Source organism: Perissodus microlepis, chromosome 7 (genome assembly GCF_051167445.1).
Source record: "Perissodus microlepis isolate ML-2025 ecotype Zambia chromosome 7, ASM5116744v1, whole genome shotgun sequence".
In the NCBI taxonomy this organism is placed as follows: Eukaryota; Metazoa; Chordata; class Actinopteri; order Cichliformes; family Cichlidae; genus Perissodus; species Perissodus microlepis.
Window position 1 is genome coordinate 10,306,728 of NC_140467.1, and position 14,543 is coordinate 10,321,270.

The window sequence follows — 14,543 nt, forward strand, 5'->3', positions numbered from 1 at the left end:
ACTTTGATATGAACTAAAGTCTTTTTGTTGTTATTTCGTTATTGTATTTTGTGGCGTGGTGGCGGGGAAAGAACTCAACTAAGTATATCTGGTATACTTATCTGGTAGTATTTCCTAAATGTATATTAAATTGCAAACCATTGGAAAGAGATCAACAAATGTCGTGTAGCTGTGATCATTTTTGGCTGGATACACTAGGTGGAAGCAGCGATTTCTAATCCAAGGTACCTCAACCAAAGAAGAAGCACAGAGGCGAGCGATCCTTTCTGACTAACGGTGAGCAAAGTCCTGAAAAATCAAGCCACGTTTTATTTTCTTTTAGAAATCAGAGAAGGTATAATTCAAGATATTCTAAAACACACCCGGATTTTTTAAATGAAATAGGCTGGCGGAAACCGCCGGTGGTTTCAATGGTTTTCTAAGTCTAGCTATTTGGCTAACGTAGCTAGCATAGTAACCATAGTAACTATGATACCGGTTGCCGAATACTGTAGTTAAAGCTACAGTAAGGTTGTCGATTCGTGCTAAGAAACTCTTATTTGTGGTTTTTATGGTCTTGGCAGATGAAGAACAGTAGTTAAAAAAAAGAATCTCCGACGATTACATTTTATAGAGCAGAACTGAATATAGTCCGCCCCAATCGGTAAAGCTAACTGTGCTAGGCTTTTGAGCAAGTGCACCTCGTGGACGTTTTCGTCCTCCAGAAATTAACAATTTTCCCTATAATATCCCTAAATCCGATATCCATCATAAGTCGTGTCTAGAGTTAAGTATGCCTCCCTCGTCTCGAGACTCAGTGGAGGTCCGGGGGTGGGTAAGAGCCGAGACGTTTATGATTAATCAGGGAGAGGAACTCTTCTGCTTATTTTCACGATATTGATGGCCCACAGTGTCAACATTTAGATTACAATGCATAAAATACATAAAAGGCACTGAAAATACACAACAATACAAGTCATATATCGACATTTCTAACAAGATAGAGATTTGTGTGCGTCAGATTTGATTTATTAGGTAAATTCCTCTTGAACCTAATTTTTATTTTTCTACTGCACAGCTTTTCCTGGTTCAGTGTTACGTACCGTTCAAATGACGTGTGTGACACATATAAATGAGTCCCCTGCTGTACACTGCAGGCAGTGGGTCTGTTTTACTTATTTGACAAAGATCTGAGCATTTTCCTGTTATTTCTGCCCATTTGTTAAACTATAATCTCTGTTTCATTAAGTAAACGGTTTCTCTCCGAGAAAAAAACAAACATGGTTTGCATACTATATATTTATTGCCATGCTTTAATAATTAATGTTGTTTAACGGAAAAATATTCACTAAGCATTGTTGTTATAGATATTGTTCAATACAGTATGGTTCAATAGCTTTTGGGTAAACAGTTTTCTAGTGTGGAAACCAATAGATCTGTAAACCAAAATAATATTTCTCTACTCTCTAACCTACATAATTTATCATAGATTTGATTTTCTTACTTTGCTTGTAAGGATCTATCACATTGCCAAGATTTCTGTGTTCCTCAGAAAAGCTGGATTTGGATTTCCTTTGAAATGCCGTCTCCAAACCCTCAACTACACTAATTTTGGTTTTTGTCATTATACGATCAGTCAAAGTCAAACCTCGATTTCCTTTGAACCCACTCTATCCCAGTGTGGCTCCTGTTTCCACATATATAAAAAAGACAAGCAGCCACGCCTCTGAGTCAGATATTGTTAACATTCTTCATCATCATTACTGCTTTCTCACTTAGGCAGGATCTAATAGTGTCTACAGTTATGCCCTCTTATTGCTTCTCTAAGCAGTCAGGTCAACTTCCAACACATGAAGTCCTAGATCCCTTAATTAAATCATGGCCCGCCAGCCATCCCAAGTCTACCAACCATATATCTGATTAGGCAGTCGAGACCTGTCTAGTTAATTGTCTCTATATCCTCTGAAAGGCTTTTAAGTGTCTGCCAAGCACAGGCGGCCATGGTAGATTTATCATGACACCTTTCCTACACTGCATGCAACACTAATGTTTAAATACCGCTTTACAGTGAGCCAGTATGTTGTGTGTAAATCCAAATAGTGTTTTAATTAGGAGGGTTCATGTTTTAAAGAATAAAAATACTGGGTTTGTATATATTATGTATTTATTTATTGCAGGTCGCAGTTTAAATTCTGACTTTTTAAAATTTCAGTCTGTGCTCATTCCTGGGAGAAAGGATGCCGCCATTGGGGCACTTACACATGGAACATGTCCTGCAGGCAGTCGGTGTCTTGGAGGCGGTCATCCTTCGCAGTTTTGGCCCTGAAGGAGGACAGGTGCTGTTCACACGAGACACGGGACAGGCGATGTTGAGCCGCAGTGGGACACGCATTCTCACGGCACTACATCTGGAGCATCCGTTGGCCAGGTTAACAGTCAAACATTTACTTGAATGATTATACATATTTTTCTAGGTTTAACTCCTTGGTGACGTGTTTGTGTGTTCCTCATTTTAGGATGGTGGTGGAGTGTGTCTGGAAGCATAGCTCTGCAACAGGCGATGGATCCAAAACCTTTATCCTGCTGCTGGCATCATTGCTACGGTTGATTCATGCAGCAGCCAGCAAGGAGTCTAATGTGTCTCACTCTTATAACTCAACAAAAGCAGTAGAGGCTGCCACTGCCAGACACTTGGCTGACAAACTGCTAGCATTTGGGTTGAAGGAGTTGGATGAGCTCATTGCTACGGGAGTGGTCCCTTATGGAGGCTGCATTTCGTGGGAAGATTTCACTGTGGAAGCACAAACGCCATCTCTCACAAACAATCTCTGTGTTCAAAAGCTGCTAAGATCATTTTTTCACACACGCTGTGGTTACACGCACTGTGACTTCAGTAGTCACCTCACATGTGAGCTGCTCAGTCACTGGAAGTTTAAAAATCAACTACCTTCATTCTCTCTGCAGCTTGTAAGCGACTACTTCCCTGCCCTCCATACACCTGTGTCGGGCTTTCCTGTCCGCTCTTCACGTTTAATCGAGGGGCAGGTAATCCACAGGGACTTTGCCACACCACCACTTAAGACTGACCACCAGCCAGTTAAAGCTGTAGTTCTCACCGGGTCGCTGCAACCAACATTGCTCAGCACAGGAGACGTGCTTGAGTTGGGATATAGAGGCAAAATGAAGGAGGAGAGAAGTATTTTACACTTTAGCTCCTGGATGGAAAGCTCACTGCAGGGTGTTATTGCGAAGCTGCAGACTTTGGGTGTTTGTGTGCTTCTGTCTGCAGTAAAACAGTCTGCTGCTGTCCTGGCTTTAGCCACGCAGGCAGAGATGTGCCTTGTGGAGTGTGTCAGTGAAGATGAACTTTCTCTGTTTTCCCAGCTAAGTGGAACTACCCCAATCTGGGACTGTTCGATGATTGAATCAGAGCACGTAGCCACACTGGCTTTTTGCCGGCCGATACAGCTCGGAGCCCACAGGTATAAAAAACACACTTCGTCTTGAGTAATGTAGTGTGCTCGTATAATGTTATAGATAGCAACAGGAAGTTTAGCATTATCTGTAATCTCCAAAACAGGAGTTAATGCTGTTTTGTTTAGTTTAATGTATGGGTTTTGTCTCTTCCACAGGTATGTCCATGTGGCTTTCCAGGACTCGGAAGAAAGAATCACCATCAAACCCTGCAGTCTGATCATCTGTGCCCCAGGGGAAGGACAGATTGAGCAGTATGCATGTGCTTTACAAGATGCCATTTGCATGCTACTTAGAACTTGGGAGCCCATGCATGCAGCTGCAACCACAACATCAAAGAGTACCCTGCAGTCGCATAAAGGCGCATCTTTACATACAGACAGCCTGACCGAGCAAACCACATACAGATCCATCGCTATACAGCCCATTCAAAAGTGTGTGTTAAAGCCAGGCTGTGTTTTATCTGCTGGTGGGTTATTTGAGCTTCTCTTACACTATGCCCTCCTACAACATGGACATAGTTGCTCAGTTTCTCCTGACCTAAATATAGATGCTTCTGTTTCCCAGCTCTTGGCAAATGCCCTACTGAGCGTGCCTCAAAAGATTTACTCTCACAGTCCGCACCATTTCCTGGAGTCTCAAAGAAGGGTCATAAGTTTTGTTAGTAAGTTTCCAAATTATTCCCACCCTTTTAGCCTTGTATATAAACGAGAAAATACTATAAGCCCTATACAGGTCGAAGGGCCTCTGGGGGATGGTAAACTAAGCTTGCATTGTTGTAGAGAGGGTGACAAATTGTCAAAAGTTTCAGAGTTGGATCTGGGCCTTGAATCTGTCTCCTGTAAATACCAGCTACTTCTTGCTGTATTGCAGTGTGTCGCAAGTCTCCTTAAGGTGGACGCTGTCCTGCCTACACACACTGCTTTACACACACAGTCGCGTAGACTCACCAGGACTTCCCGGGAGGGTACAGAGGACGAAGGCGAGGACTGAGATTGTGTCTTAGTTAAGATAAAAGCCGTGAACATATTTTCTCTCAGTGCTCCCTCATGTCGAAGATGGAGTAAATACTTAGCACTTTAATACATTTTTGGCACAGTGATTTTTCTATACCCACAAGATATATCCAACTATCTGTCCATTCTCTTCCACTTATCCTTGTCAGGGCCATGGGGGAACTGGAGCCTGTCCCAGCTACCATAGAGCAAGAGGCAGGGGACACCCTGAACAGGTCGCCAGTCTGTTGCAGGGCTAAAACATAGAGACAGACAACCATTCACACCTACATTCAAACCTATGGACAGTTTAGAATGATCAATTAACCTAACCCCACTAACTGCATGTCTTGACTGCATGACTGTGGGAGGAAGCCGGAGAACCTGGAGAGAACCCCTGCAAACACAAGGAGAACATGCAAAATCCACACAGAAAGGCCCCGACAAGGTGGTGGAAACTCAGGAACATCTTTTTGTGAGGCAACCAGTGCTAATCACCTTGCCACTGTGTATATTTTGTTCCAACGAAATATATTTTTATTGCAAGACACAGATGGTATTTTCAGTTTTATGATCATGTTGTGGTTGGTTGCAGTTTCTGTGGCAGTAAAATGTTAAAGTGGTCTATAGCATCCTGTCCTGAATCAAGGCAAGGTCTGGCAGTAAAAAAGAAGGCATTAAACACTGTTGTAATACGGAATGTGCAGTTGCTAAATATTTTTATGTGTTGCAAACCTTCCAAGCGAGAATTTGTTAATGCCTTTTTTTTCTCAGTATTATTCATATTCATAGATTTTCTCTAAAATTTCTCCTCCTTTTCTATTTTCCTGGCCTATTCCCTTGCTAGTTTGTCCCTTACACAAACGGTTTAAATACAGATCACCTCACAAAAATACACAGTCCTTTTTTATAATCAGTGTTATCTCCAAAAAAGATTGAGGCATTTAGAAGGGCAACACCCGGCTGTCAACAACCAAATCATAGCATGCTTCCTTGTGCTGTAATCAGAGGAACACAAACTCTATTTACTTCTATACTCGCCGCTTTTTAGATGGAAATTGTGAGTCATAAAGACATTAACTAGTCATACTGTTTACTGTAACTACCGTGTCATTAGTTTTGAAGACAAAAATTTTCCATAAAATATTTGTAACAGCACAATTAAGAAACAAAGACACTTCTTGTCTTTGTTTGTGTTCTAAGGGAGTCAGTCAGCTGATAGCTGCCAATATCAAAGAAGGGGAAGCTGAGGGAGTTTTCCCAATGTTTTTTTTTTCTTTTTCCTACTGCGAAAAAGGAAACAAGCTTGAGTGTAGCTGTCATTGTTGTCAGTCCTATGGAGACACCTACGCACGTCTAACTCTTGCAGCATGCTGTATCGTGAGCGGCTAAATCTAAAATGTAAATAAGGCTCAGTCTAACAGTGAATCAGTGTGACTCTTAAATTTTCATTGTAGTTATGAATGTTACCAAGTGACCTAAGAACAGGTGCAGTTAAATGTTCTCCAACTTGTTTACTATTACAGTGTATGGGAATAATTGCAGGTCATATTATTTTATGGTCCACTTTTATTTCTCTATTTAAATGCTTAAATGCTCCCTTGCTGGCAAGTTTTATTTTCCTATACTGAATTGTTTATATTTTCTCTATAAATAAACCTTATGATTGTTACAGTAAACTCATAGTCGACTCAGTACATTTTAGTTTATTTGGCGCTTATTGTTAAATTTTGTCTCTGTGAAACAGTGCATGTGATATAAATCAATCTCTGTAAAATGAAGAGAACACTGCAAAATGCATCGTCAAACTGCACGTAAAAATATAAACAGCTAACATTAGAAATCTTACAAATACAAAAAGGAAAACATTTACAAACACAAATCAGGATAAGGACCAGGAACAAATCAAATGTCATGAAAATAAAGGAATCAAGATGCTACTCTAGCACCAAGCTGGTTAAAGTTAACAGCTCGGTATTCAGCTACTCGTCACCTTAATTTTACTTAAGAAGTTACATGAAAAAAGGAACTATAAAACTGCTGCGGCTGTGTTGTGCAGAAGTGTTTGCTTTTTTGTGTTTGTTTTTCATATCTGGACCATGTTCTTGCTGGTAGATGACCCCAAGTGACAGCAATAGAAATGTTATCAGTATACAATAGTATCATGTTTTGTTTAGATAATTAGCTGTTCACACACTAATTTCAGTCAAATCACCACAAAAGTACACATTTCTTTTTACTACACTGCCACTGAATAACAGATGACACCCATTTTAAAATTGGGCCTTATAATCACATAACAGCTATCTAGTCCAGGAAAGTGGGCCTAAGCATCAGCAGCACAGATAAGGCTGACGTATAATGCAATCAGAAATATGTGCACCCAGCTTAAGCTTAGTTTATCCCCCCCTTTAACGAGCAGTGTTTCTACTGGCAGTGGAGAGTCGTGGGACTCTAGGAATGACATCATGCAACATTAATGAGGACTTCGAGAGGGTGTCACACCACCTCCCTGGACCTCCTGATGGCGCAGCACAGGAGCATGCTAAAGATCATCCCAAACACCTGTAAGAAAGAGTGTTACAAGTTTTGAGCTCATTTCTGGACTGTCCTCATTCAGCACAATAGCATTAAGAGTTAAACCAATCACGCGCTCACCATAATGACCCCGATGGCAATGCCTACTCCTCCTATGATGTGCAATTTGGAGTTAAACACCTCTTCAATGGCATCAGGGCAGCTCTGCAAAAGATAGTAATGATTTCTTTGAGCTTTCTGAACATGACTTGTGGGATGGTACACATAAAAGACAGCCTGAGGGCATGTGGGCTCCTGTAAACCACCGTTGCTATAGTAACACTGCAAAGAGACTGGGGGATTGCTCTGCAAAGGGAAGATTGACAGACTTATGACACACATTGGACCATGATTATGCATTTAGTTTACGGTAATTGCCACAGATCTCAGAGAGATGAAGCATGCCAGCATGCCTCTTGATTTCTCCATTCTCCATCTCTATCCACACACACACACAGGATAGTCATACCTTAGTAATGAGCTCCTCCAGCAGCTCCCCCTTTGGACAAGTTTCTGGGTTTGTTTCCTTTAACCTCCCATTTGGACCACAACAGTTCAGCTGTAAACATATGTGAATATATGTTGTAAATGAACATGATGACCATGAATGCAGATGAAAACAGAGACCCCCCACCCTCACCCCACCCCAAATGTGCTTTTCCATGGCATGCATTTTTAATTTAAGTCTGTGAAGGTTCTCAGTCATCCAGGCCATCGTAGTCAAAGGAGCTCCTTTGACATTTTTAATTTAACTTTGCTATTTGGGCTGATTGGGACCTGATGAATGTAAAAACAAAGAATCACCTTTTTTTTCACCTGATTTTTGTTTCTGAGAAAAATGAGGTCCACATAAGAGGATATTCATTTTAAATTTTGATAGAACAGTGGCAGTATAATGTCCTTGTAAGTGGATATCAGGCCCTATGTAGAGCAAAATTTAGTATTTTGGTCTACACAACCCAAAATGTGGTCCTAGGAAGTTAAACATAGTCACCGTGGCATCACCTAATGGTTTGTGGACTCATTTTGGCTTTTGATACTGTACACATGTACTACAGTGAACTGTCAATTAAAAAGTATTCCTCACTGAAGTACGCCCTGGGCTATATCTATCTATCTATCTATCTATCTATCTGAGGAATCACTCATTGTTGGTCATTAGATAGAATGGAGGTTTAAGGCTTCATTTTGGAGACCATGTCCATCCTTTTTATACAGATCATCCAAATAAAGCCTGCACCTCTCTCTTAATAGCTTTTGCAACACGTGTTAATGCAGACATTAAGCCTGAGATACAGCATGTTAAGATGTGAGACTTAGAAAAGGTGGTAGATGTGTTGTTATCACTAGAAACAAGTTTTCCTTGTACTACCTGTATAGTTTGTTGTGTGTAATCATCTCACAGTTTTAGCTTCACACATAACAGCTGTGGTTTTGATCTTAGTAATTCTCATGAAGAACGGTAATACAAAAAAATCTGTCCTAGAAAACCAGGTTCACCTGGAAATAATAAACAACATTTATCTGACTCTACCGTAGGTGACAAATTTCTTTTGGATAAGATCAGAGTCGGCCTGAATTAGAAAGAGGCTCACCTCAGCTTGAATCACCCGCAGTGTCTCTTTGAGGTGCTCGTCTCCATTTAACTTGTAGTTGCTGTACGTCTGTGTGTAAAATCTTGTGATATCATTCACCACCTGCAACACAGCAGTAAACCGAGAAACGATGATATAATATACAGGGAGTTCAGAATTATTAGGCAAATGAGTATTTTGTCCACATCATCCTCTTCATGCATGTTGTCTTACTCCAAGCTGTATAGGCTCGAAAGCCTACTACCAATTAAGCATATTAGGTGATGTGCATCTCTGTAATGAGAAGGGGTGTGGTCTAATGACATCAACACCCTATATCAGGTGTGCATAATTATTAGGCAACTTCCTTTCCTTTGGCAAAATGGGTCAAAAGAAGGACTTGACAGGCTCAGAAAAGTCAAAAATAGTGAGATATCTTGCAGAGGGATGCAGCAGTCTCAAAATTGCAAAGCTTCTGAAGCGTGATCATCGAACAATCAAGCGTTTCATTCAAAATAGTCAACAGGGTCGCAAGAAGCGTGTGGAAAAACCAAGGCGCAAAATAACTGCCCATGAACTGAGAAAAGTCAAGCGTGCAGCTGCCAAGATGCCACTTGCCACCAGTTTGGCCATATTTCAGAGCTGCAACATCACTGGAGTGCCCAAAAGCACAAGGTGTGCAATACTCAGAGACATGGCCAAGGTAAGAAAGGCTGAAAGACGACCACCACTGAACAAGACACACAAGCTGAAACGTCAAGACTGGGCCAAGAAATATCTCAAGACTGATTTTTCTAAGGTTTTATGGACTGATGAAATGAGAGTGAGTCTTGATGGGCCAGATGGATGGGCCCGTGGCTGGATTGGTAAAGGGCAGAGAGCTCCAGTCCGACTCAGACGCCAGCAAGGTGGAGGTGGAGTACTGGTTTGGGCTGGTATCATCAAAGATGAGCTTGTGGGGCCTTTTCGGGTTGAGGATGGAGTCAAGCTCAACTCCCAGTCCTACTGCCAGTTTCTGGAAGACACCTTCTTCAAGCAGTGGTACAGGAAGAAGTCTGCATCCTTCAAGAAAAACATGATTTTCATGCAGGACAATGCTCCATCACACGCGTCCAAGTACTCCACAGCGTGGCTGGCAAGAAAGGGTATAAAAGAAGAAAAACTAATGACATGGCCTCCTTGTTCACCTGATCTGAACCCCATTGAGAACCCGTGGTCCATCATCAAATGTGAGATTTACAAGGAGGGAAAACAGTACACCTCTCTGAACAGTGTCTGGGAGGCTGTGGTTGCTGCTGCACGCAATGTTGATGGTGAACAGATCACAACACTGACAGAAACCATGGATGGCAGGCTTTTGAGTGTCCTTGCAAAGAAAGGTGGCTATATTGGTCGCTGATTTGTTTTTGTTTTGTTTTTGAATGTCAGAAATGTATATTTGTGAATGTGGAGATGTTATATTGGTTTCACTGGTAAAAATAAATAATTGAAATGGGTATATTTTTGTTTTTTGTTAAGTTGCCTAATAATTATGCACAGTAATAGTCACCTGCACACACAGATATCCCCCTAAAATAGCTAAAACTAAAAACAAACTAAAAACTACTTCCAAAAACATTCAGCTTTGATATTAATGAGTTTTTTGGGTTCATTGAGAACATGGTTGTTGTTCAATAATAAAATTATTCCTCAAAAATACAACTTGCCTAATAATTCTGCACTCCCTGTATGTCACAGAACACATAAATCTCCAAACCCCTTTACTCGACTCGCTTTTTTGGATTTGGTTTGTCTTTTCTGATCTGGCAGTGTTTTCTCACATGAATTCCTGTAGTGTACTAGGTCTGTGTAAAGTGTTTTCAACCTGATAGTTAGCGTTATAATTTGTTAAAATGTTACCTGGCTTTGGTTAGAAAATCCCCAGATTCCAGCAGCTACCTCAATGGCAAATATGATTAGCAGGAAGAAGAAGAACTGCAGAAAGAAAAAGACTAAATTAAACTCAGCTGACTGTTTGCTTCCAGGCATGCTTGCGCGCATGTCTTTTGCGCCCATGTATGAACACATAAGGTCAGTTGAGGGTAGCCAAACCCAGTTTTCATTTACTCCTCCTCTTGAGAGGTTTAATACGAGAAGAGAAGATTATGGCCAGACGGAGCGGGATGGTGGGAGCTAGTGCAGAGAAATCTAAGAGACTCTTCCGTGGCCTTCACACAGTTCAGTAAACAAAGATGAAGGCAGACATCTCATATCTTTTGAGTGAGCCCAAGGTTAGTCCGTAAAGCACACTTGTGACAGCGAGATAAAAAGTCCAAGTGCAGCTAAGTGAAATCACTAAGACAGTTACAATTTTTACGTTAGTTAGATCAAAATTAGTTAATAGAATATGATAGTTATGAAGATTATTAAGTGGTACAAACCGTTCCCAGCATACAGGGGGACTCCCGGATGGCACCACAACATCCCAGAAAGCCCACCACCATGATCAGTGCTCCAGCTGCTATCAGAATATATACACCTACACACACACAACACATGTGATATACAGAGAAGAATAAATAGCTTTTATATAAATAGCTATGATATAATAAACATCCCTGCATCTTACCTGTGTAAAACACATATGAAGAATCTGGTTCTTCAAATAAGCTTTTGGTCTTCTGGTCTAATCTTAGCCACAGTCCTATAGCTAATACAGCAGTGCCGGCGAGCTGCAACACACAAAAATATATGTTGTCACATACAACATATATTGCAATTTGGACCATGCAATTTGCATACCGTTTGCTCATTAAAAGTTGAGTCAAGAAGAAAACTCTTCTGCATGCATCATCCCCCGCTTGCCAACCTAATCAGCAAGCATCGGTTAACAATTATGCCTCTGAGTTTAAAACACTGCACTGACCAGCTGTTTCTCCTGGTTTCATCCTTACAGTTTCGCAGTACTCAAACAAAAATCTTCAAATATAATTTAATAAACAGTGCCTCGTTGCGGAAACTCCCCTTTCACAGTAACTACTTCTATTTGTCTACAAATCAATCAAAAAACACCTACAAATATTACAATTCAATACCTACACAGCTTCATGTTTCTAAAAAACAAAATAAAACAAATAGCCCAAAGTAAACTGAAACTGAACATTACACTTTTGATTCTTAAGCTCTGAGACAGATAACAGAGAAGGGAGCCTGCATGGCCACAGCTTGCACACATTCCTTTTAACATTTTCACTTAACATGAACACATAGTAGCAAGTTATTTGAAATATGCGGAGAAAGTATTCTAAAACTCAGAGTTTAGGACTTTAAAAAACGTGTATACAAGGCCACTTACAAGCCTCGGCAAAGATAGGTTGGTAAATGTTTAACTTTGAGAAGAAAGGTGGCACGCAGTTTTTTTGAAAGCCTGGGAGTGTCACTTTGCCTTTTCTTCTCACGTTTTGACAAATGCTTCTTGTTTTGAATACTTTATGTCATATTGCTGCAGTTTTCCTGTATCCTTTAAAATATGTTAGCTAGTAGAAATTTGTTACAGAACTTTAACACAAGTTGAAACATTTCCCCTTTTCTTTATCACACAAACCACCAGATCCAAAAAAACTTAAATAATAGTTAATTAATTAAAAAGCAAAATACACCTACCCAGAAGAAAAAGTTGAAGATGAACATGAGATATTTCACACATTTGATTCCCCCACCGAGAGCCATGTTGAGTCACATTAAACAGTTCACCACTGTGACAAAGTAGTGCCTTTTTTTCCAGGAAGAAGCCAACGCAAAGGTAGTGGTAAGAGAGAGTATTCTCAATACCGTGCCTTTCAGAGTCACCTGATTATGGAGGTAGGGAGTGGCCAAAGTAACTCTTCTCTTTCAACCTGTTGTTCCATGTATAGTTAGAGGGTGTTATGATCTGGTAGATAGAGGGGTTGTGTCCAGGCATGTAAACGTTTCCTAAAATACCTGCTTGACGACACATTTAATCCTCTGGTATCTGAACTCGTACCTACAGTGAATGGGTCGACTTTTGCTTCCCATTACACCTACAGCTTCTGCTGCACCCAGAAGTGGGTTTTGATCCAGTCCAAGCAAAATTTGCGAACTCTGCTCTGTGTGCACTGACACAAAAGCTGCACTGAGCTGTGATCCTGGTTAGTTTCTATCTCAGAAGGGAAGTGTCTTTGTTTAAATGAGGATGCTAGTTATAAGGAAGCGTCCCTGTGTGTTGACAAATTCTGCTGATTAAGAGTTATACTGTAATTTATAATGTATTGTTTTCCTAAAGCTTCTCCATTTCGAAACATTTGTGACTTTTAAAAAGTGATTCTATTGACCTATTTTCATCAATCTTATTAACACTCAAAACTTATTTTTTATTTCTCTCTCACACGTAGCGTTCACATGCTGTGGGAAATCTGTCTGCCCTGTAATTAATGCTACACTTAGCTCTATGTATAGCGTCGCAGATTACAAACGTGCATAAAAGGCAACACAACCATTTGAAACCACACGCACACATCCCACTCAAACACGCACAGCAAGACACACCCTGCGGGACACACAACCTACATGGGATATCTAGCATTCACGCACAAGCATGTGCGCGCGCACACTGCCAAGTAGACAGACTTCCATTAACAACTCTTTTAGGGGCGGAAGTGTTAATTACTTAATTTTGGGGCTATATCTCGGCCACAATAAGCCCCCTCCCCCTCATTGCAAGTATTAAAATGCCATGCGCGCAAACTCAAGAGTGTGGCTAGTCTGCGCGGTGGAACTGGGTCACTTGGCCACTGGGGATTATTCTCCAGCCCGCACGGTCTCCACAAACATTGGGACACTTTGTATTTAGTGACAGCCAGAGCCATAATTCATTCATGCGGCTGCTCAGGCAATCCGGGGATAAGTAACAGACACACACCGTGAGCACTCGGCACTATTCTGCATCTGGGACGTCTATACCGTGTAATTTTATTCACTATAGTAACCTGCGCTCACACGAATGCGTATGTTCCTACGCAAACCTCACGCACGTTCGCACACCTACACGCACACACACACACACGTAGAAAAAAAGGCAGGATGCACACGAGAATAAAATATTTTCTTGCTTCGGACTCACCCAGAACACCAGGTTAAAGGCAAACATCAGGTATTTGATGCACGTCTCACCCCCCGACAGTGCAGCCATGGTGGTCCTTGAACTGTGACTCACACTTGTACCGCTATCTCAAATTCAAGAGGAGAAGAGCCACTACATAACAGTCTGTATGCAGAATGAGGTTATTTGCCGAGGCGCCGGCGCTGACGCGCGTCGTGCGGAGCGCGCCTGTAGTGGTCCGCCCCCTCACGGCTGCACAGCCTCCTATGGCTCTTCTTCTTTCTGTCTTTATTCCTGAAAACTTTTGTTTACAATTTCTTCTTTATTTAATTATTTGACCAAAAACAAGTGCATATCGTTCTTTTAGTTATTTTCGGGGATTTTGTGGGATTTCCGGTGATGCAGGAGTGTTGACATCTCCACACGATTTTCGATTTATTCAGATTGCAGCCTGCACTTGCTTTTCAGTATAGTCTCGATGTGTGCCTTTCCCATATACAATAGTGGGAACAGTACACTTAACAGCACCCTGCTGTGGGCATTTGAATGCAAGTTCTTGCAGGACTCTGGGCATTGCGATGACGTAATTCTCCAGGAATAAGGAAAGCGCGTTCACGGATTAAATATACTGTACATGAATGAACACGGTGCACGAGCAGGCTGTGTGCTCGCCAGCAATATATAGCTCACAGACAGACTATAGGTTACACGCTCTCACTTCTAAACGCGATATGAAACAGGCAGCTTTGCAATTGAATGCATCACTTAGCATCTGTGAGGCATGAAGGCTGTACATTAGTCTTGTGTCTGAACAGTCCTGCTTCAGGGTATATCACGCTTAGATAT

The 14,543-nt window shown here is 41.3% G+C and overlaps 2 protein-coding genes across 2 annotated transcripts; one reads left to right on the forward strand and one right to left on the reverse strand.

Annotated features, from left to right (window-relative positions):
• The first annotated feature begins 189 nt into the window (after positions 1-189).
• Positions 190-6,377, forward strand: bbs10 (Bardet-Biedl syndrome 10). Its single transcript, XM_084933337.1, has 4 exons — positions 190-276; positions 2,192-2,407; positions 2,496-3,461; positions 3,612-6,377. The coding sequence occupies exons 2-4, from the start codon at positions 2,217-2,219 to the stop codon at positions 4,444-4,446; spliced, it is 1,992 nt and encodes a 663-aa protein (XP_084789463.1). The 5' UTR covers positions 190-276; positions 2,192-2,216; the 3' UTR covers positions 4,447-6,377.
• Positions 6,140-13,924, reverse strand: cd9a (CD9 molecule a). Its single transcript, XM_084933338.1, has 8 exons — positions 13,719-13,924; positions 11,208-11,310; positions 11,020-11,117; positions 10,499-10,573; positions 8,621-8,722; positions 7,495-7,584; positions 7,107-7,190; positions 6,140-7,013 (listed from the first exon to the last, which is right to left on the reverse strand). Exons 1-8 carry the CDS (start codon positions 13,785-13,787, stop codon positions 6,948-6,950), a joined length of 687 nt encoding a protein of 228 aa, XP_084789464.1. The 5' UTR covers positions 13,788-13,924; the 3' UTR covers positions 6,140-6,947.
• Between the last annotated feature and the right edge of the window lie 619 nt (positions 13,925-14,543).